This window comes from Elgaria multicarinata, chromosome 8 (assembly GCF_023053635.1).
Source record: "Elgaria multicarinata webbii isolate HBS135686 ecotype San Diego chromosome 8, rElgMul1.1.pri, whole genome shotgun sequence".
NCBI lineage: Eukaryota > Metazoa > Chordata > Lepidosauria > Squamata > Anguidae > Elgaria > Elgaria multicarinata.
Window position 1 is genome coordinate 14,203,935 of NC_086178.1, and position 23,946 is coordinate 14,227,880.

Below are 23,946 nucleotides of genomic sequence, written 5' to 3' on the forward strand. Positions count from 1 at the left end.
ACAGGGTGCATAAATAGAGTGACTTCATAGGGAACGTTATTTTGCTTCCTCCTTCTGTCAGAATAACACACACAAGGCTCTCGAGAACATAAGACACGACACGTAAGAGCATGGATTAGGAGCTGGGTAGTTCCTAGCTCAAGTCTTCCCAAAGGCGCAAACTTGCAAGGTGTCCTCAGGCAAGCCACCGTTCTCTCAGGGTAGAACGGCGCATTCTGCATCCATCCTATGAAACCCAAGTCACTGCTTCTCTTCTATAAAGGGGCTTTTGAGGTAACCGTTTTCAGGGGTGAAGAGACAAGTGGAAAGAGGAAGGCTTAACCCGTCCTTCTGCTGCCACTTCTCCTCACAACAACTCCCCCAACCCTCAGTGGTCTTGCCCTTAGCTGGGGTTGCATATTTGTGATGGAACAGTGAGCATTTATACAGTACTTCTTGAGTGTGTTTCACATACATTGTGACTGCGCATGGACATAACCTCCTTGCAGGAGTAGCACATTCTTTTCTGTTGCTGGGTGAGCCCTGCTTCCCTCTGCTTTTGCTTTCTGATGACACATGCACCCCACTCCAAATCCAGGCAGGCTTTCAGGTTTTTTCCTCAGGCACCTGATAGTCATCTGATTAAATGTTTACTTAGCCCCTTAAAAAAAAGGGGGGGCAGACTTTTTATTTAAGTTGGGACACTGCTGCAGTCCAGAGGTGGTGTGGTGGGAGTAGCTTCATGATTGTCATCAGTGCCAGCCAATTACCGTTTCGCACAGCCTGGGGAGGGAAAAGAGAGGTGGCTTTTTGACTGTCACAGGGGCCTACCAATCAGCACTCTGTGCAGCAGGCTTCTGCTGGAAACAGGAAGTCGTGTTTGCTCCTGGGCTTGATGCTTTAAGGAAGGTTATACACCTGGCCGGAAAATGTGGAGTGGGAATCCATAATGGGATCACCATTGAAGCTATGAACCCAGCCTATCTCAGTAAATAACAGCACCAGAATAAAATACCCCCCGACCCACTAAAATATCCAACAAAGTATCAAACTAAGAAGGCACAGACTCGGATATGGCATTCAAAGAAGGGCATTCCATAATTGTGAGGTAATCAGCATCGTTTCCTCCTGCCCTGCCACTCCAGTTTCAAAATGGAAAATTCCTCTCATCTGAGCCACATCAGTCCCAAGGCTGAGGCAAGCCAAACCTCTCCCCTCCCCTCCACCCTTTTATTATTTATTTATTTATTTATTTATTTATTACATTTATATACCGCCCCATAGCCGAAGCTCTCTGGACGGTTTACAAAAGTTAAAAACAATGAACATTAAAAACAGATATACAAAAGTTAAAACCCACCAAAAGTATAAAAAGCAACACCTTGATAAATAATGTTTGAGAATGGGTTTTATTAACAAAGAAAGAAAGAAAGAAAGAAAGCAGGAATACTATCCTAGGATATTTAAGGCGACCGCTTGGATCTCTTGCAAATTTCCATCTGCCCTGTATTTTGCAGGCTGCTTCTGTGGAGCTGAAGAACACCTGGGTTTCTGAGATTAGAAAAGTCCTGACAGGACAACTGGAGGCTTGCAGAGGTAGGACACCATGTAGTAGTTTGTTAAAACAGTAAGGCACAGCTGCATTCTCCATCCCTCATCTTTCTGTGGGCTTATAACCGTATTTCCCCAGCTGCACATTGGAGTGCCCTGAGGGAACTGCTCACGTACCATGAAACATCTACCAGTGACATTCTTATCAGTTCCTGTGAGCTCAAAGCACCTTCCACACAGGAGCTGGCCCATGGAATCTCTTCATGAGTCACCGCTCTGGTCTAGTTTCTTCCTAATCCGCCTCCCTGGGTAATTTTGTTGCATTGATTGGATCATTCGTTGCCTCCCGGCGCAGAGATATGTGGGAGGATTACCTGGTCTCTGAGGAGGCTGCCTATTAGTGTCTTACATCACGTTCACCTGGTGATGATGATGATGATGATGATGTGGCTGGAGGCAGATGCTCACCGAGTTGCAGAAATCGGTCCCTGCTGCCTTCTTCTCATTCCAACACAGCACAAGAATCTTAGCAATGAATAGTAGCCAGATTAAGGTTGATAAATGGAGTATATATGTGTGTGGGGGGTGAGACCTAGGTTACAAATACCTTCCCTTCCCCTTTAGCGTTACTATCATTTTTTTCCTGATTGGAATTACTGGGCCTGTTCAGACAACACACGAAGCCTTGGTTCAGGCCGCTAACCCTTTTGCAGCAAATGGTTAGTGAGCATGTTTAAACCATAGTTCTGTAGCCACCACAGCTAGGAATGGTTGACACAACACACTAAGCCATAATGTTTAGCTCAAAATGGTTAACTTCCATGGCTTAAGCTGTCGTCTGAACAGGGTCACTATGTCTTAACACTAACTTAAGGGAAGTTCAACAGATGCAGCTGCCTAGGTCCTGTGCTTTTCATCATATGATGCTGGTGCAGTCACCCGAAGGATCATTTATCCAGTTAAAATGCACCAGTGGTAAATGTACCGCTGACTAGGGCCTGTGATTTTCATAATACAGCATTGGTTTTGATGATGTGATTAAAATATGCATTGTGTACATGCTTTGGTTTATAATTATTATATGGTCCACTGCAACCCCCAGTAATTTCAAGTAATCCGCTGGGGGCAGGGGGAGTTTGAGAATCACGGATCCAGAGCTCATATCCAGAGTCACAACTATGGCTGGATTCAGACAATCATCTCACTGTCCATGGATTGCTGACTATTGCAGTCACTTGTGATGGGAATCAAGTCAACTGGTCTTATCTAAAGGGATTTAACATAACGGTCTCTCCAGCCACTGTTCATAAAATAAGCCAGCATTCCCCAGCCTAGTGGCCTACAGATTCTGGGAGTTATCACCCAACAAATTTGGAGGGAACCAGGTTAAGGAAAGCTGAGATAAGTTGTAAAAACTGCTCCAGATCCGAAACAGATTCCGCAGCTGTGAACATAAGAAGTAAAACAGTAAAAGATACAAAAATTAAAACCCCATTATTATACTGAAAGACACAGAATGGCAATAAAACCACGTCAAGGAATGCTTCCTGGAATAATACTGTTTTGAGGAGGCTCTGGAAACAACAGTGTTGGTGTCTGCCTGATCTCCGGAGGCAGGGAATTCCAAAGAAAAGGGGCCACCACGCTGAAGGCTCTTCTCCTGGTGGACTCCAATCGGGATATAGGTCCATGTGGTACCACCAGGAGCATGCCCTCGGATGACCTCAGTGACCAGGCAGGTTGGTGCGGGAGAAGGTGCTCTCTCAGGTATCCTGGTCCCAAGTTGTTTAGGGCTTTGTACTCTAGTACCAAAACCTTAAACCTGGCCCAGCAGCAAATAGGCAGCCAGAGGCTACTGCTGGTGCCTTCTGCTTCTCTCACCAGACAAATAAATCTGCACCAATCCGCTTGGTTTGAGGAATGGACCTTATTAGTTCCAAGTGCCTGACTCCAAGTGTTGGTGATTGTCCTCATATGTCTACATACAAATGCAGAGAAATATTCACAAATACCAGCCTTTCTTGTTTCCTTTCACAGAGGCGAGCCAGCTGCACCAAAGAATCACTGAGAGTGTGTATCACGCACCCATGAATTCATCCAACTCCTCCAGGTAATGGGTGCATTGATAGCTGCTGTGTAGCTTGCTATTAGAGAGGGCTTTATGAAAGGCTGGATGATGCCCAGGCACTGCCTTTACTGTAAGGCACATCAGAGGGGAACTAGAACACTTGAGTGGGGCTGATTATCATCTGGTTTTGCTTCTGATTGACATTTTGGAAAGCAGAAAGGCACTTTCGTCTGGATGGCATTGGTTAGTGACCTGACGTGGGACAGGAGAACGTCGCCTTGCTGTTATTGTTAATATTATTAATTCAATTTATGAGTGCTACAACAACCAAAGCTCTCAGGGGGACAGATGCAACAGAAACAAATACACTTGCTGGATATTTTTACTAAGCTCTTCTTACAGGGTGCAAGATGCCTTGCGTTAGGCGGCTTCTCCCTGCTGTTCTTTCCTTATGGCTCAATTCTGGAGGAAAGCTCCCCCCTTGCTTGTACATATACGTATACTCCGTCACATTGATATCCTCCCTCAGCCTCCGTTAGCTGCCTACGGTTCCTTCCCCCCACGGACATTAGTTGCCTTCTCCCCTCTTTCTTCCTTCCCTGGGCCCCTCTTTTCCTAGACTCTCTTTTTTTTTTAACCTCTTGTCCCTAGAGGACTTCTGCCTAAAGCAGGGGTGGGTAACACGTGGCCCCCAGGCTGCATGCCGCTTCCCCCTGGCTGGTTTTGTGGTCTGCCACCACGCACTGCCGAAATTCAGCCGTCAGAAGGAAAAGAACCCTTTAAAACAAGTTGCTTGGGAAGCCACAGATTCCCCCTTCCAGAATTCTTTGAAGCTTCTCTGATGCCACAGAGGGAATTCCTTAGGTTAGGGGTGGGCAGCGTCTGGGGAAATCATGCCTTCAGAAGTGTCCTGGAAGCATGACTATGTTTAAAACAAGGCATGCACGCCTTGCGCTCCTCGTTTTAAAAGAAAAATCAGTGGGGGTTCTGCTGCTGCAATGCCAAATTTTGGTGGCAAATTCGGCAGTGTGGCAGGGTGTGTCCCCAGTGGGTTCCGCAGGGGTGGGGGATTGGGCCCCAGCATCTTGGAAGTTGCCCGCGGCTAGCCGAAGGAATCCCCTCTGTGACATCAGAGAAGCTTCCTAGAATTCTGGAAGAGGGAATCTGTGTTAAGATCCATGACAGGATCTGAGGAAGGAAGGCAGAGTGCCATTGCTAGGAAGGAAAAGGCTGGGGAAGTTTTTCTTTCTTTCTTTCTTTACTTATTACATTACCATACCACTTAATAGCCGAAGTTCTTTGAGCGGTTCACAACAATTAAAACCACAAAGTACAGCATAAAATACAATATCAAATGGAAAAGTTCAAAACTACAGTATAAAAAGTAAAACCAAAATAAACTCTTATCAGCAATGCAGAGATTTACAATGCAACAGTAGTTTCAAAACAACAGAAGTAAAAATTCTGCTATGGGCCAAGGAAGTCTCTGGGTGCTTTGAGGCGAAGAGCTCTTAGCACTACCAGTGAAAAGTCTATTAGCTCCGTCAGACGAGTGTTTTATTACACGCTCGTTACTGGGCACTCAAAGATTTTCGCTGGTCCCTCTCACAACGTCGTCTGCCTCCCGCGCGCCTCCCACTCCTTTGCGTCACAAAAAACCACCCCAGTAAATCCAACTTACTTTTAAAGATGGAAGTTGCCACTATCTCCTGCTGTGTGTAGGAGAAACAGCGGGATCAAAATGGCCCACTGAATGGGGCACCTGCATGTTGTTTACTTCCTCTTTCAAAAGAGGAAGTAATGAAGGACAAATGCGCCAGCAGAGAAGCGATGGTAAGCAAATGCGATTTCCCCCTCTCTGATGACGTTCATAGTGCAGTGATTCTGTCTTTCACTTTTCAGGGGTTCATCAGACGAGCTTTTTATCGTACGCTCACTATTGCCCACTCACAGTTTTTCGCGCGTCCTTTAGACGACGCTGTCTGCCTCCCGCGTGCCTCCTGCTCCTTCTTGCCTTTTTTCCGTAACAAAATGGACTGCTTTCAATCTGACTTTTTTGGGAGGGGGGGAAATGGAGTGTGCTGCCATTTCCTGCTGTGTGCAGGAAAAGCAGCGATATAAAAACGCCCCCTGAATGGGCCACGTGGTCTTTGTTTACTTCCTCCTTCTTCTCTGGGAAGAAAGAGGAAGTATGGTGGGACAGGAGCAGGGGTGGAGAAATGATGGTAGGGAGCCGCAATACACACACACACACACACACACACACACACACACACACACACAGAGGCTTTTCATACAGAGCTCTTTGGGGGAGCATGCAGTGAACAGCCTACAACTCCCAGCATGCACTGCGTGGGAGGGCTGCATTTACTGAGGCCTAGGAGAGCTCTGTGGGGGAAGCAAGCAGCTGTGGGGTGGGGTGGCGACCACAACTCCTCCTGCATCATGGCAGCAGGCATTTGTGCCGGTTGCAGTGGCAACGCCACGAGTGCTCGCTGTTTCTGGGCCCCGGTAAGTGCAGCCTCCCAGGCAGTGGGTATTGGGAGTTGTAGGCTGTTTTTAAGGCACAACATCCCCCACTTTCTCACTGATGTATAGTCTGAAATAAAGAGATCGAAGTAAATAATTTGAATTAAATGTAGGTGTTATTTCCATTTAAAGCTCTTTTTTTATAGTTTATAGTCACAGAGGATGTAAAAATCTGATGATTGATATGTATAAGCATTACCAGTGTGCTACTGCAGGAGCCCTGCCCTTTTTATTGGCTCCCTGCCTTCCCAGAAGGTCTGTAATCCCCCCCTCCCCCGGAAAACCTCCAACCCCCATGACTTGGCTCTTCCCCCACCACCACCACCTTCACTGTGGGGCTGTAAATAAATAAATCCTAGAAACCCTGGCCGTGACTTAGGTTTTCACACACACACAAACCCTCACCTTCCATGAGTTCTGGGCTGTATTTTCTCCAAGGAAATAAAAATCCAAGATCCCCCCCTTCCCTGCTCAGGAGTTCTGAGCTGTATTAAATTAAATTTTTCTCCAAGGAAATAAAAGCCCAGAACTCCTGGGCAGGGAAGGGGGGGATCCAAGTCAGGGGGCTCTTGGATTTTATTCCTTGGAGAAAATAAATTTAATACAGCTCAGACTCCTGGGCAGGGAAGGCGAGGAGGGATCCAAATCAGGCTCCCCTTTGAGTTCTGGGCTGTAAATTTATTTTCTCCAAGGGAATAAATCCAAAATAAAATCCAAGAAACACCTGACTTGGCTGAAGTTTGGTTTGTGTTGCGACAGGGAATTGCATTCTATGTAGTCTAGCTGCTCTGGCACAAACCTGTCATGTTTTTCATGAATCCATTAAGCTTACTTCTAGCATTAGCATGTCACAAAACGTGGTGGGGCGGGGGGGGAGTTGCTTTGAATCTGTACTTCAGTGGTCAGTTCTTCCAAATCCTCAAAGCCAACGCTATACCATGCCCCCAAAAGTACATGCCTTTGGGAGTTCAAAAATCCCTTCTCTAGTATGTGTTCTTTTACCATTTTTTAAAATCAATGCAAACCAACAAATCACATTTCTATTCCCCCCCCCCCCAAATGCAAAATAAAACCAAACATTGACGGGAGCAAATGGCGTTGGGACAAAAGAGCAAAGGTGCTTCGGTGTTGTTGTTGATTTTGCTGCCTTGTAAAGCTCTGCCAGGGTGGTGTTTCGGGAGAAAGATGTAGTTTTCAGGTGAATTAGAAAGGTGCTTTGTAATTTGGAAGTGGGTAGGTGGTGGGGGAGTGGGAAATCTTTGTAGCCTTGGTCGGTCCCAGTCCTAGACACAGAGACACACAGAAAGCTGCTCTTCGTAGAGCCATCAGTTTGTCGGGTTTTCCCTTGCAGTCGGCTCTTTGTTCTCTCCTTCAGAGGAGACCGCATTGGGGAAATGGGTAGTAGCCCCCACAGACAGTTAGCAACATGGCTGCAGCCCTCGCAGCATCCGTGGTTATATTGGTGCCAACTGTCAAGAGTTAAAATGAATAACTCACTCCTCCTTCAATCCCCTTCTGCTCTATTTTTTCCTCAAATCTAACCTTTTATGTGATGTGTTAGCTCAGCCTTCCTCAACCTGGGGCGCTCCAAATGTGTTGGACTACAACTCCCAGAATGCCCCAGCCAGCTGGCTGGGGCATTCTGGGAGATGCAGTCTAACACATCTGGAGCGCCCCAGGTTGAGGAAGGCTGTGCTAGCTTGACTCCCCCATTTTCACCTGCAGCCTATTAGAATCCTCAAACTGTGGGCTTGGCTGAAGCTGTGTGCACAATTTCCTCATCTATAATCACAGTTTGGTTGCAAATATGAAGATTAAGGCTCTCGTTTATTATAACTCTGTTAGCATGCTCACCATTTGATGGATGGGATGTGGGACCCTAGTTAAAGCTTCAGGAGCTATACTAGAGTGATCAGATACAAAAGAGGGAAGGGCTCCTACAGCTTTTAACTGTTGTGACGAAGAGGGGATTTCACCAGGTGCTGCATGCCAGCAAATGACACCTGGTGAAGTTCCCTTTTCTATGCAACTGTTAAAGATACAGAAGCCCTGTCCTTTCCATATCGTCACTCTCCTACTACATCAAGTTCAGTTTTATAAAAATGTCCCCAGTGGCATGACTGTCTGTTAATGAAAAATGAAAAGAACATACTAGTGAAACAAAAGAAAACCTATCCATTTATTTCAGTCACAAGCTTTTGTACAACAATTAACAAACTCAAAGCCATTTTTAAGCGCACACACACACACACCGTGACTAAATAATTAGATTATGCTGTTGCACTTTCTGTTAATAATGTAATGCTTTTTTTAATGAAATGGTATTCACACATGACATGTGAAAAGAGTGGGCTTCTTGGTTCTAACTTGTAAAAGGCAGAAAAACTAAAGGGGGTGGATCTTGGGTTTTATAGTTGACTTTAAGGGAACGATTCACTGCTGTGCTAGCTAGCCTTGCTTCTTCCTTTTGCATTGGTGAGGGGAGGCTGCATTAACTTCAGTGTTTGGTATAATCACCCACTCAGAAAAACAATATTTTATTCCTAGTTGCATGGGCTATATGAATAGCTTGCAGTATTATCTCTTTTATTGTTATCCTTATGCTGTTGTACCTTATCATTAACATTTATTTAATGCCAGCAGTGCTGACATGCAGTACTGTATAAATTCTGCTTCTGCTACTACTACATGTACTCTACATGCCAAAGAAGGCGTAATTTGTGCAAGGGATCAGTCTTGGTGTGAGTGTTTAGGGGTGGATGATTTTGAGAGAGTGTGCATGTTTGTGTGTGTGTTGGCAGTGTGTGAGTGTATTTATGTGGTGGGTGAGTGGGTGCGTGGTTGTTTGTCTATGAATGGATGTATGTGCATGTTTCAGGGTTGGTGATCCTTAGAGAGTGTGCATGTTTGTGTGTGTGTTGGTAGTGTGTGGGCGGGCACGGCCCCTTGCGGCGGGGGGGGGGGGCGGCCACGTTGTCCTCCTTTTTGGTTTCCAAAATATGGTCACCCAAGGGGGAATGCGGTTGCTAACCTGGATAAGGTAAGCTAAAAACAAAGTAAATAAATGGAGGTAGCCTCTCATGCTGCCATGACTCAACTTTAAGGATTGTTCTTAATGTAGATCCACATTGCCAAAGCAATGAGAGCTTATTATGTCACTGTGGCAAAATATTATTAGTTGTGCAAGGAGCCTTAGGGCCCTGCCGACCAAGAAGAAAAAAAGTAATATTGCTGGCCTGCCCCTGCTCCATGGCATGGAAGATACTCCTGTCTCTGCTGGAGATGACCATTCTGTCTCACCCACTTGTTGTCTTCCTGCAAGACAGAAACCAAAGATATCTAGAGATAATCCCTTAGGACTGGAAAGAAAAAGGAAAAAAGTGAAGCAATACTATTCTCCTCTTCAGCATGTCCTTGAAACCTGGAAAGGGGAACACATTCAGATGCATGAGATGCAGCAACGGAGAGAAGCTGATATCATTGGTGCCCCACCCACAGAGGGTGGCTAGATTAATTAATCAGCTGATATTGCATCCACCATACTGCCCACTCCAAGATTACTCACACCTGGGCTGCAAACACAATAATTTTGTTGACAGACAAGGGCCAAACTTGCTTTGCAACACCAGACACCTCCTTGGATGACAGGTACAGAGGAAAGCTGCAGAACACCTTCTTTTATCTTGATATATGGCTGGGCTGCTTTGTGCTATTGTTGTGAAATTACTGTTGTTATTTTGGAAGGGCAGAGCAGGGCTATGCGGAAAAGGAAAACCTGGTTGCTGCAGGAAAAGTACGTAGGTGATTGAAAGTTTAGTTATATTGCTAGTGACCCTTCCACGAGCCCTTTACAGCCCAGTGCCTAGGATTGCAAAGAGATTCAGGATCTCTTCCAACAATGTAATCTTTGTCTCTTAAGATTTCCTCTAAGCAGAGCTATCAGTGTGGGTGCTTTGGGGTGTAGAGAAATCTTAAGAGACAAAGAATGACTTCATTCCTATGGCACTATGGGTTCCGTTAGACATTTGATGGGGAGCAGGAATTTGTTGGAGTGTGGATGTTCTGGACCCTCATCTTATGCTCATAGATAAATAAATAGTTTATCACAGAAATGCCATAAATCTCCAGTGGCTTCCATCTAAGGAAACTGAATCCTAAGCACTGAAATCCTTGAAACTTCTCACCTTTTGGAGGGGGGGGTGCATACCCGTGTAACAATGGGATTCATCACACAATGCTGAAATCCCACATCTTTACCGGGGTTTGCTTCTAATCCAAGTTAAAACAAAACCACTAGCATTTTATACTATATGGTGGAGATTCATTCAACACACGTCACAACCAGACTTACAACAATATATGTCCGCTTCTGCTCTGAGCATTTAGATATTCTAACAACAAATGAAGATCACACAGCATACTTATTAATTGGTTTATTTGTTTATTTCCTTTTCTTTTTCTTTCTTTCCCCCCCTTTTGTTTCCCCCTTAAAATTGTATTAACCAAGTTTTTTTGTTTAAACCCCAATTGACTATTCTGTTTTCTGTAATATCTAAAAAATAAAAAAAAATAAAATCCTTACCGAGGTTTTCTACTTCTGGATTCTTTATGGTATTAAGATTGGCTTCTTTATACGGGCAGATATGTGCTTTAAATTGAGGACTTCCTTTCTATATGTGTCTATTTATTTTAATTTATAGCCACTAGATGGCGCTATGACTATCATGCAACGCTGTCATTTGACAAAGCCAATAGATTGGATTAATATCCATTATCACATTATCTCTGATCTTTTTAAAAGTGGGATAAAGGTCATAAACCACGGGAGGGGCCCTGGAAGTTGGTGTAAAGGACCCACAAACGTCCATGAGCAACCAATCTTGATTGCACGATATAAGCTCTGTGTGGAGAAGCTCAATATTTATTTGTTCACTGAACCTTGAGAGTAGAGCCTATGTTAATCTAAGCTACTTTGGGACGAATGCTATCACCCAAACCTGCTTAGACCAACCCAGGACCCACCCTCAGGCTTACAAACTAAAAGACAAGAAACATAAGGGAAAGGGAGTAGAGGAAAAACATGGAGGAAGGAGTTGAGACTGACTATCTCTGAACGAAGTGGTGAGTTCCAAACGCGTTTCCATCTAGTTGGGTCGGGCTGATCTTGCTTGGATAGAGGCAGTGGAACAACCAGTTAGCTCTTGTGCCTCTGGCTGATGGCAGAGTGTCTTTCTTCTCTTCAAATAAGTAAAAAGTTCCCAATAGCCTCAGTTTGAAAGACTTACAGTAGTTCAGCGCTGTGCTAGCAATAATAAAAATCAAGCACTGAGATAATTTAAATTCTGCAGCATTCCAGTGTTCTGGGGCTGCTGTGACAAGGAAAGTAGATGTTGTTAAATCCATTCTGTCTGTGTTTTGTAGCTTGCCAGGCACTTTTTCATTCCGACACGGAATCAGATTTTAAAAACCAGAACTTCTTTCTGCTTGTGTGAACGCACATAACACAAATGTGCTAATTTGTAATTTACTGGATTAATGAATAGGATGTGGGTGAGCAGTTTTGAGCCCTAATGCTAACGCATACTTGCATGAAGGAGCTTTGGTGGAAATCCACCCCAGCCTCCCAGCCAAAAATGGGTCTGCAAGTCCACGGAATCCACGTGACTCAGAAAAAGCCAGCCTGCTGCAGGATCTGTAGATTGGGTTGATAGAAATCCGAATTCATTGCAGATTTCTCCGACATTGCTAGCTGACACAGAGTCAGCACTGTCCATTGTGGAAGCTTCTCAATTGTATATATTAAGGAGGAAGTGGTAGATGGGGAGAACTAGATTCCCATTTTGCTTTCCTCAATTCATCCTTGTAGAGTAAGCTCTCGTCTATACAACAACGGGATTGCTGCTCATTAAATATAAACCCGAATTTTCGTTGATTCGAATGTAGGTAAAGAGCGTGACACTGCAACAGCAGCAGCGATTTATTTCCTGAATTTATTTTTTATATTTTACATGTGCATTATCGCATTATCCCATATACAAAACTACGGAGGAGAGAGGAACGAAGCTATAAATTTTATATGCAGAGCTCCGCAGATTCATATAACACACAAACTGGGAGCGTGGGGGGGAGGGGGAGAACGAGGCAGCAGAGGGAAAGGAATGAGGCAGAAGAACATGTCTCCTTCGTCTGGCTGCCCGTTTCCCTCTTTGTTTTTGTGAACCACCCAGAGAGCTTCGCATATTGGGTGGTACAGAAATGCAATAAATATATAAATACAGAAATAAATTTGTTTTAACAAGCTTTCTTTGCGGAGCTCCGCAGAGAGACTTGAAAGTAAAATTGGCGTGAACGAATAAGGCAGCCGATTGGTTCGAAATCAGGAAACCACCCAATCACATTGTCCTACCCTCAAAGCTCCGCCCACATGTCAAAATCCGATTTAACTCCCCCAAACACACATAGCCATAACACGGTGCAAACTCAGACGTGTTCTAAAAGTCACGGTAAACCGCGAATGTGAAGATGCACATTATCGGGTTAAAAACCCGGCACTGCGGCGAATGGACGGCTGTGTCATGTAACCTAAAATGTGAATATGCGCATTTAGGTTGAGGTAGACAAGCCCTAAGAGTACTAATTGTAAGAAATATCTAAGCCAGCTTAATATATGTTCAGCAAATTCTCTTCTATCCCCTGTGGTGCATTTTTTTACAGTCCAAAGTTCATTTGGACAGGAAAGTTTGTAACTGGGTGACATGGTAATAATGCATTGCAGCCCACGTCGTTCATGCCCCTTCAGTAGTTGCAAAATAACAACTGTGTGTCTTTTGTCTCTAAAGGTACAGCAGAAAGTCGGTGAGTTTATGCGAAAACAGATCCGAACTCTCAAGCCTGGAGATGTCGAATAACCGGGACCGGAACATCAGCCCCAACGCCAGGCAAAAAAGAGGTAGGCGGTGTAAGGAGGATCACTTCCAGGCAGAGGTTGGGTGAGATGGTTTGGACATTGCTTTTCTCTGCTGAGCCGCTGTGAGCTTTCCCTTCCCCACACCCAAGGAGCCATAGAATCAGATCAACGCCACAAAAGGGTGCATGGAAAATCAAGCTTCTTTCTGGCGCTTGCAAAGAGTTGATCCACATGTTGCAAGCATCACATGGAAATGTCTAGAAACAACCTTTGAATGCCCTGGAATTCCAAGTCTTCTCCTGGAAGTTACGCATCATGCCATACCCCGCTTCCTGTGGTCAGTTCACACACGCGCAGACAGGACATCCCTTGACCACTTCATTCCTCAGTGCTGGGGGCTGGTTCACACATGTATTTTGTCGTTTGAACATCAAGTGATGAGTGCAATATCAAGAAATAACCTGAACACCTAACACAGGGGTGGGCAACGTACAAGCCGAAGGCGCCCTTGGCCTTCTATATGGCTGTGCCGCACTGCTGCTGAATTGCTCGTAGCGGCAGTGGCAAAAAGCCTGGCAAAATTGCTGTAAAACAAGGTTCATGAGGAGAGAGTGCACACCGTTTTAAAGCAAAATCACGTTCTCATAAGTGTCCCAGAGTGCAATTTTGATTTAAAACAAAGTGCTCTCCCCGCATGCGTTGTTTTACAGCAAAATTGTGGAGGGTTGTGGTAGCTTGGGGGGGGGGGGGCATGGGTGAGGCTCCCAGTGGGTTCTGGGGTTGGGGTGGTATTGGTCCCTGGGCCCCGGAAAGTTGCCCACCTTTGATCTAGCACCAGAGATTGTTAGAACTCTCCTCTGATATCACATGCGACCTTGCTGCCCGAGATGTTTTTCAAATGGAGTTGCTGGGTATCAACACTGGGCCTTCTGAATGCAAACCAGGTGCTCTACTACTGAGCTGTGGCCACTGGTGGTCTCTATTCTATAGGTTACTGTTGTCTCCGCAATTAGCAGAGGCTCTTCAGAACCTCGGGCAGAGATCTTCCCCACTCTTGATGCCTGTTATCTTTTTGACTGGAGATGCCAAGAGAGCTAAAGGTACAGTGAATTCCATTGACAGGCCCTTGACCTGGTGGTAAGCCCTCTTAACAGGCAAACCTTTCTCTCGCTGGCAGAAAAGTCTGACACAAGACGAACCGGTTGCCATGCAAAAAAACCCAACCCAGTGGCTGTGTGAATTCTCCATTCATTCCCCGGTGAAGTACATGAATGCAACTTCACCCAGCCGAAACGTTCTACTAACGGGAAGTTTGGAAAACAAGAGAGCTTTTTACTTTAGGATTTTTCAAAATGTGGGGCTGCACACCATGCATTTGGAAAACTAGCGGTTTCGGGTATTTGAGGTTTGGGGAGACGGTCCAAGCGCCATAACCCAGAAATTCTACACTGCTCCACCGTTCTTTTGCACAGTAATAGTACTTCCAACCAGCTGTTGCACGATGCCTCTTGTCCACCATCTACTGGCTGACTGGGGATTTAACTTTAGGTTAATGTGAAGGATCTTTCATCATTCCGAGACAGATATTCCATAAGTCAGGAAACGAACCGTTTGCACAAGAGTGACCTAGTTCACAGATGAGTCATGAGGATGAACAAGATTTATTTTTATTTGCATTAATGGGAAATCATTGCATACATAAGAAAAATAATAACCTGGAAGTGAGCTGGCCTAGATGGCCCAACTCTTGCATAGAAAAAAAGCATGTACTTACCAAGATTTTACACTACCCAGCGCCCCCCAGATGTGGTGTCCTCCACATTGGCCATGCTGGCTGGGGATGGTGGGAGTTGTAGGATGACACATCTGGAAAGGACTAGGTTGAGGGAAGGCTTCTTAACTTTATTTATTTAACTTACTTAAGGCACAGTCCTATGAGTGCTTAGACCAGTGGTTCTCAACCTTTTTTGCTTCATTCCCCCCTTTCACCTTTGTTCAGAATATAATTCCCCCCTTCCCAAGATAGTCTAACTCAAAAGGTGCATTCCAAATAATATGCATATAATATTGAAAATCTTTATATATATATATATATATATATATATATATATATATATATATATTAGTCCCATTTAAAGGGGCAACGCAAAGCATGGCCCCTTTTACATTCTCAGCTCCCATGCTTTGCGTTGCCCCTTTAAATGGGAAGCTTGAAACTTCTAGGATTGTGAGGGAGGGAGGGAAAAGAGAGCAAAGGCCTGGCTTTTGCAGACAACATGACACTTTTCTGGGACATTGTTAATAACTTGTGTAGGAAGACATAATCTACAGGACATCATACTTTGTTGAATAGTCCCAATTCCCCCCCTGGAACCCTAAAAATCCCCCCCGGGGGGAATTCCCCCCTTGTTGAGAACCCATGGATTAGACAGAAAAAAAACTCCAACAACTCCCAGCACTGCCCAGCAACAGCATGGCTGGCTGGGGAATGCTGGGAGTTGTAGGACATTTTTCGGTCTAAACATAGGACTGTTCCCTTCATGTTCTAGCTGCCTCATAAGATGGTTGTGCCTGGGGGCACCATTTCAGATTTCAGAGTTGGCAGAGGGCATTTCTGTTGGGGACCAAGGAGATTCTCAGCAATGTCTTTGATATATTCAAGATCAAATTGCAAAACCTAAGACGTGTATTTTAACAGCTCCATGAGCTTGCTTTTTCACCATAGCAATGTTATCAGTACAGTTCAAACACTAACAGTCAGATTTTTCTTTTTGCTTTCCTTTTCTTTTTTAAATCCGTGCCTTTGGCATATGCATGTCTTTGCAGTACACAGTCCCATTGAATTCTTTCTAATGACAGTCACTCAGGAAGTGGAACCAGGCAGTCAACTGGGAATATAGAATAATCACACACAGTCCGAAATGCGGGGTGGGTGGTGGAAATCCCGCCTCCCCCAACGCAGGAAGTTTGTGCTTAATGCACATTGCAGAAGCCTGTCAGCCCTGTAGACAGTGCATCAATCACGGGGCACACAGTTGTCTCCATCTGCCATGCTTAGCTTAAGCTAAGCTGAGAACATCTTATGGGGATCAGACACGCAGCATGAACATCTCATTTGGCCCTGTTCAGACAACATGCTAAACCATGATGGTTAAGTGTTTTGAGCAAAACATGGCTTAGTGTGTCATGTGAACCATGATAAAGTTGTCGTTTGAACCATTTCTAATTATGGTGGCTGCAAAACCAGTTTAAACATGCTCACTGGGCCTGTTTAGAAGACACCCTGCTGGTTAAGGGTTTTGGTTAAGCAACAGGGTTTAAAGTGTCTTGTTTTGCTAACCCCTGCTTACTCACTTACCACAGTTGGACCATCTGCAGCAGGGGTAGCAACTCTAGCCATGGCTTAATGTGTTGTGTGTGACAGCACAGCTTGTGGTTAGCACTAACCCCAGAGAACCACAGTTTTGCTAACCACAGAGCCTGAACTGTTGTCTGAACAGGCCCACTAACCACTTGCTGCAAAAGTGTTAGTGGCCTAACCATGGCTTAGCCTGTTGTCTGAACAGGACCGCTGTGTCTTAAATGTATGAGAAAGACATGATAGTCAGGGCAGTCTGGCAGGATTGACTTCCTTCATTTTCTTTCACCAACGTGACCTTTTCATATGCAGATGTTTTGCTCAGTTTATAATATTAAGGCCCTTGTTTGTTTTTTAAAACTTGATTTTACCTAGTATATTTTTAAAATCTTGATTTTACCTAGTATATTTTTAAAATCTTGATTTTACCTAGTATATTTTAAAATTGTTTATAATAGTGTATTTTGTATTAGTTTTTGTTAGTGTTTTTTTTAAAAAAAAACCAAACCTGTGGTGTTCTTTCTTGCACATCATGTTGAGAGCTTTCTTTTAAGTGGAAAAAGCAACTCGTGGATTTATACCAGAAATAAATATTTGGAGCGGAGGAGCTGGAGAAGGACAGCCTTAAAGAGACCAGTGCTTCAGTGGGGAATAGGGCTGGATGAACGCATGATGTAAGACGAGCTACCCCAACCCCGTGCTCTCCAGATGTGTCGGATTAGAGTTGCAGTCCAACAAATCTGGAGAGCACCAAGTTGGGGAAAGCTGATGCCGGAGCTCATCTGTAAATGTAAAGCTGATCTGGAACACATAAGACACCGGAGGACCTATTTAAAAAGAAATCTCCTACATCCAAATTAGTACCTGATAATGTTGTGATGAATGCCACTGTTGGGAGGTTTTGTGGGCACAGGATTTTTATTTTGGTTTTGTTTTGTTTCTCAATTACTTTATGGCTGACGTGTCCTTTCAGAACTGTGTATCCCCCCCTCTTTCTTCCCCCCCCCCCGCACTGTTCCATTTTGCTCCCAGATGAAACTTAGCTAGTCAAATTCATCCTTTGCACAAGAGGGATCAATTTGGCTCAGCTAGTTTTGACTACCTTGATTCCCTGGTCACCTTCCAGCTCCACAAGCATGAGCTCAATCCTCCAGAGCGCCACGTCTGTTAACCGTCTCCTCCCTTCTGACCCCACAAGCCCGTCTAACCTTTGCTTTCTTCATACGCCGCAAGGTTGACCCTTCCCTGCCTTACTTCTTCTCTTCCCTCTGCCTCTTTCTCCTAGCCGATTCGTCCGCCAGCCTTAATCTTGAGCGCTCAGCGCTTGCTAGAAAGCGGTTTACATTGCAAGGTCTTTCCAACCGCAGAGCTCCACCCAAAGGTAAAACAATCACCAAACAACCCCCCTTGCAGCATTTGGTCGCCGGCCACACGTCTCCCGAGTGCCGTCTCCATTCCATAGTGCCATCCGTCACTCCTCTGCAAATGTCTCCACCTCCCATTGTGATGTCGTCGTCTGATGTTCCCTGGTCTATTTATTTATTTATTTTGCACTCCCTTTGTGATGTTTACAAAAGGGTAATTTTTTTTGGCTGGCCCTGAAGCTTTTCGTGGCATGGAAAAGACAAGTGATGGAGAAAGCATAACCTGCTGAATGTCTGCTCTCGGGCTGCTGCTGTTAAAGGCACCTGCCCCCCGGCTTTACGGAGGTGCTTTGGCATTGCCGGGCACCTTGCGCCCGCACTTGCCTTCCTTCCCGGCATCTACACGGGATGGAAGGCAAGTGCGATTTTTCCTGCCCGGCGCCTCTTGAAAAGTTTTTTTTAAAAGAATGCGAGGGGGAGGAAAGGAATGGGGCTGTTCCTTCCCCCCCTTTTTGTAATTTAATGAGCTCTATCTGTGTAGCTCCGCAGATTCATATAAGAAAAAATCCAGGGGAAAAGGAAAGAGGCAGCAGAGGAGGGCATGAGAGGGACTGGAGACCGAGCAGCGTCTCCTTCCTCTGGCTGCCTGTTCCTCCCCACCCACCCGCATTTATTTTTATTATTTGTTTCTGTGGAGCTCCTCAGATAGAGGTCATAAAATTAAAAAAGGGGGGGGGAGGAACGGCACTGTTCCTCTCCCCACCTTTTTACATTTTTTTTTACTTTTTTAGAGGTGTGGGGCCGCCTCCACTGCCAAAAAAGTTGGGGTAAGTGCCCGATTTTTGGGGGGCGGAGTTTCTAGGGTTTGCCCCCAGATGGCTTTGCAATGGTGGCTGCGTCATGTAGATGACGTGCCACTACTGCAAAGCCACCCCAGGGCAAGCCCTTCGTGTAGGCATGCCCAAGGGTAGGAGCAGTTTTAAAGGTGGCAACGCTAGATTTTAGACACATTTAAGAGCAACTGAACGGAAATCAACCGTGCCGGCTCCAGGTTTTGCAGGCAAGACACCCTCAGTGCCCCCCTTCCCTCCCTCAGTGAGTCTAACTTCTTACCTGTCTTCTTACCAGCTGCTCCTCCTTTTCCTCCTCATTGGTACCATTGACGTGCTTGCCAGGCAGAGAGCCAAGGAGCAGACAGGCACTGGCACCTGCTGTTCCTCCTTCACAGTACTGCTATTGCCTGGACCAGAGCAAGAGAAGGGTGAACAAAGAGGTTGCAATGTTAAAGGAGAGGTGCTCATGCCTGTTCCTTCTGGAAAGCTTTGTGGATTACTTAGCAGGCCTTGTTATTGTCTCCCAAGAAGGCAGGAGGTTTTGAGAAACACAACAGGTGCGGGTCCGGGGGCTCTGGGCAGTAGGCCCCTGCTGGGGTGTGGACTCCTTGGCAGGAGCCCGACTATGATGACCCTTGAGGCCTGTCCTGATGTCCAGTTTTCTGTTGATGCCTTGATTGCGAGGGTCAGGAGCACCAGAGAAGCCTTAGAGTCCCTGAAAGGAGGGCCACCTGCACAAGCCCTTCTGCCCCAAGTGCACAGGCCCTCTCCCATCCATTAGATGCTCCATTGTCCACATGGCCTGTAGGGTGAGCCTGGAAATGCTTGGGGGTGAATTCCATAACTGGAACACCTTCCAAGCGGAATGTGGTGGAGGCATATAAAACTATGCCTGGTGTGGGGAAAGTGGGTCCCTGCCTTGAGTCCCTGCCTTGAGTCAAGATTGTGTGGTCAACCAATGGAATGGATTTGGGACAGACAATAAGGGAAAGTACTTCTTCATGCACATGCCAGCCGTGGTAGCTCACTGGAACCTCTTGGTGAGCTTTCTGCAACCTGATGTCATCCAGATGTGTTGGGCTACAACTCACATCATTTGCAGTCCAACACGTCTGAAGGGCGTGCTCTTCCGGAGGAATCTGCTCTAGGTTCAGAAGCCAGTAGTGGTATCTCTCTTAATACAGTTGTGTAGGGTGAGGCTGCTACTGCTTTCGCATAATTGCTTGGGCTTTCCTGAAAAATCTGGATGGCAATCTTTAGAAACTAGATGATGGACTAGATAGACCAAGCAGAGCTGCTCTTACCATCTTATACACTGTTCACTCTCCAAGCACCTTAGCCTCCTTGTTTGCTCTCCTTATTTGAAAAGGGCACAACCACGGTTGCTCCTTCCAGCGTCCTCCAAAAGCCATCCCACGCATAGCTGAGATAGATATTGGTACCCACTGATTAATGTTTGCCCAAACTCACAAGTCTTGTCTTCACAAGCTCTGTCCCCATTTCTTATTATGGTGCAGAGCTCACAAAATATGAAAATCAAGAGCACTGATGGAGAGGTGGCAATGCTATAGGCATCGGGGAATCAGGCAGCTTTATCTTGGGAAGGAATCCAGTGTGGAAAACTGGTGATCCTAGGCCAGCCCAACCACACAATTCCAGGAGCTGGGTTGCGATAACATTCTCCATTCAATGCAAGGCAGCCGAGGAAAGTGGATGCCCTGTGATCCATGTGAGAGTTGTGCCCCAGCATGCTCTGTAGGGTGGTGAAGTATCCCGAGGCGTGCATTTCTGGGCCAATCTATACGTGACATGGGAGATCCATGATCAGATTTCTTAGCATCTTTTAGCCTTACATGTGCGATCTTGTGCATGTTTAGACAGCAAAAGCCCTACAACTCCCAGCCTTCTCTAACTAGTTAGGCTGTCTAAACATGCATAGGATCGCACCCTAAAGCACCCTTCCTCCCTGTGCCATTTCCTCAGTAGAGCCAACCAAGCTACTTTTAGACATGGAAGAAGGGGAAGACAATGGGCCTGTTCAGACAACACCCTAAGCCACGGCTAGGCCGCTAACCCATTTGCAGCAAATGGTTAGTGAGCATGCTTAAACTGTGGTTATGAAGCCACCATGGTTAGGAATAGTTCAAATGACACGCTAAGCCATATTGTTTCACTCAAAATGCTTAACCACTGTGTCTTAGCGTGTCATCTGAACAGGGCCAATGAGAACATGAGTACCTGCCTTTTTCCTCCTCCACAGCTAATAGCAATTTGTGGGAGTTATTTCCATCAGGGAAAGGACACAGGGAAAAGGATTAACCTGCCCTCTCATAGCTCCGTGGCTTCAATGCAGATTCTGCTGCCTTCCCGCACTGTGCTTAAAAAGATACCAGGAAATCTGATCATGGATCATAGAAGACATTTGAAAGCCATCTAGTCCACCCTCTGCTCAATTCAGGACCTGCAATGCAGGATGCAATTGCAGCATCCCCGACAGAATGCCGTCCTCATCTACTGTTTGAATGGCCTCGGTGAAGCAGAGGCCACCACTACTAAGGCACTGTTGATCAGCTCATTAGGAGGTTTCTCCTAATCTTTTTTTTTTTTTTAACCGAAATCTGCTTCCCTGCCTTTTCACCCATTGGTTCTAGTGCTGTCCTCTGGAGTGACAGACAATGAGATACTTTGTCTCCTGTCGAGCTTTCTCCTCTCCATGCAGAACGCACCAGCGCATTCAACTGTCCCTCATAGCAGTTGGTTTCCAGACTTCTTACCACCCTGCTTGCCTTCCTCTGGACATGCTCCAGTTGTCCTGCTTAAAGTTGGTCCTGTCGTTGTCCTGCTCAAAAGTTGGTGCCCAGAGCTGGACACATACTCCAGATGTGGCCTGACCAGTGCAGAATAGCGTGGAACTATTCTTGTGATCCGGACACTACGCTTCTGCTTATGCAGGCTAAGAACGCATTTGGTTTTTTAGTAGCTGCATCATACTCTGGGCTCATGTTCAGCTTATGATCAGCTAAGGGACCTAGATTCTTTTCACGGGTATTGCCGCCAAATGAGCTTTGATTCTTTGTACCTAAATGCAGGACTTTACAATTATCTCTGCTGAATTTCATCTTGATGGTTTTGACCCAGCATTCCTGCCCGCCAAGATAATTTTAAATCTCGTTTCTATTTTCTGTGATGTTCTACCTCTCCCGACATCATGTCATCTGCAGATTTGATAAGCCTCCCCTCTACTCCTTTTGAAAAATGTTGAACAGCACGAGGCCTAGGCCAAAGCCCTGTGGCACTCCACTCAAGTCCTCCCTCCAGGTTGACACCAAGCCATCCATGAGCACTTGGTGGGTGCACCTGTTCAACCAGCTGCACATGCACCTAATGGGAGTACCATCCCGCCCACATTTTACCATCCTGTCAACAAGGGATTCGTGGGAAACTTTGTCAAAACCTTTGCTAAGTGCACGATATACTGACCTGGTTTGCACAACATGACAGTTCATCTTGGGTTAATTTATCTTAAAGGAGCTGTGGTGCGTTCTGGTGCCATTATGAATATGCAACCCCTAACCTCGGGTTGTCATGGGTTAGGTTGTGCACACCCAGCCAACAGAAATTATTTGAGGGTTAAACGACCCTCACATTACCCATGGTCCCTTTTAGGGTTATGCGAGGGTCGTTTAACCCTCAAATCCCCCCCCCCCCCGCCAGCTGAATACACACAACACAACAACCCACAATTGGAGGCTGCATTTTCATAATGGCGGACAGCATGTTCTGCAGCTTCTCGAAGGGAAATTAACCCATCTTGGGCTGTTGTGTCATGCAAACTGGCTCACTATGTCAACTGCATTCCCAGAATCTACCAGACTAACTCTATCCAAAAAAGGAGCTTAGGTGGTTTAGTATGATAATATGTTAGCTCTTCGTAATCAATGCATTCTTTCCTAGATGCTCACAAACCTACTGCTTGATCAACTGCGCTAGACATTTGCCTGGTGTCAACATCAGGCTGTAGTTTCTTGGATCTCATATCACATGTAGTTTGACCCTCAGATGCCACACTGCTTGATAGATGGTGCTTGATGCGACATACGCCAAGAGCTGCAGTCTTAGGGTACACTCTGTAGAACTACGTGATCTGCCGCTTCTTCAGTTGGCAAAATATTCTGGGTTGATCCTGGGAGCTCAATATATTGAATACAGAGCTTGGGACTCGTCTACCTGAAGCCTCAGTGGGAAAACTCCCCATGAAACAAATTGGTCTTTATATCTTAATGGGATTTTCCTTGCCAAAATCTCTTTAAGAAATGCTGAGCCAATCTCTGTTTGACATTGTGATGTCTCAAAGGGATATTGAATTCTAACTGCAGGCATAAATATGGGCAGGCATGCTTTAGGTTTATTCAAGAACTTACATGGGTGGACTAGCGCCATTTGCTTAGTTTGGACTGAAATCGCAGCAAACATGCAATCATTTTGTTTACATTGCTAATAAACATAGATACTCATAGTCAAACTATGAAAACATTGGTTGTGCTGTGCAAATCGTGCAGTCCATCAGCATTTTCATGGATCTGCTGTGAACAATCCAAATTCTCAACACCATAAAATGACATAGAAGCTAACATTAGATCTACTATGTAATTTAAGGTGCAATCCTATGCATGTTTAGACAGAAAAAAAGCCCTACAACTCACAGGCTGGGGAATGCTGGGAGTTATAGGACTTTTTTTCCTGTCTAAACATGCATAGGATTCTGCTTTTAGTGGGGAAATTATGGGAAACTATACCATAAATAACAAGCATCCTATAGGAAACTATACCAGAAAAAGCAAGGTTACCATTTTAGAGTTGTTTCCGTTTTCCTTTGCATTCAGAAGCTCTGAAAAGACTAGACAACCAACATTCCTTATGATGACCTGCATACATCCTTGTAACAAGAATGTGCCATCTTAGTTTTCACCTTCATCTTCATACATTTTATAGAGTTTAACTCATGTTTAACGCAAAGTACTTGCTGTTTCATTTCTGTTGCCTCTGAGGTTGGCATCAGCTCTGACCGTTTTAACAAGCAGTATTTTACCATTTATCACCACTCCTTGGGCTTGTTTACATGATCAGCTGTCCTAAAATAAGAACTCGACTCATTTGTATTGCTAATGAAGCGCTAAATCGGAGCCTGGGGCAAATTGGAAGTGTTAATTAAAGCCCCAAATAATTGTGGGGTTCATTAATCACTTGACATGGGGTGAATCTTGCAACCATTTTCCAAGTGGTCACGTACCACAGCATGTGCATCTGTGTTATCCTGCCAAGTGATGTAGAAATTTTTATCACCCTTCAGTATTTAT

General features: G+C 45.3%; 2 protein-coding genes across 3 annotated transcripts in view; one reads left to right on the forward strand and one right to left on the reverse strand.

Annotated features, from left to right (window-relative positions):
- The window catches only part of ATP11B (ATPase phospholipid transporting 11B (putative)), a 508,285-nt gene that overhangs the window by 274,682 nt on the left and 209,657 nt on the right, over positions 1-23,946 (reverse strand). The gene's annotated exons all lie outside the window — the stretch shown is intronic.
- MCF2L2 (MCF.2 cell line derived transforming sequence-like 2) overlaps positions 1-23,946 on the forward strand; it is a 282,358-nt gene that overhangs the window by 243,826 nt on the left and 14,586 nt on the right. The window contains exons 24-27 of the mRNA XM_063131918.1: positions 1,497-1,575; positions 3,568-3,640; positions 12,967-13,076; positions 17,678-17,773. Coding sequence (XP_062987988.1) covers positions 1,497-1,575; positions 3,568-3,640; positions 12,967-13,076; positions 17,678-17,773 — 358 coding nt within the window. The remainder of the gene's footprint in view (positions 1-1,496; positions 1,576-3,567; positions 3,641-12,966; positions 13,077-17,677; positions 17,774-23,946) is intronic.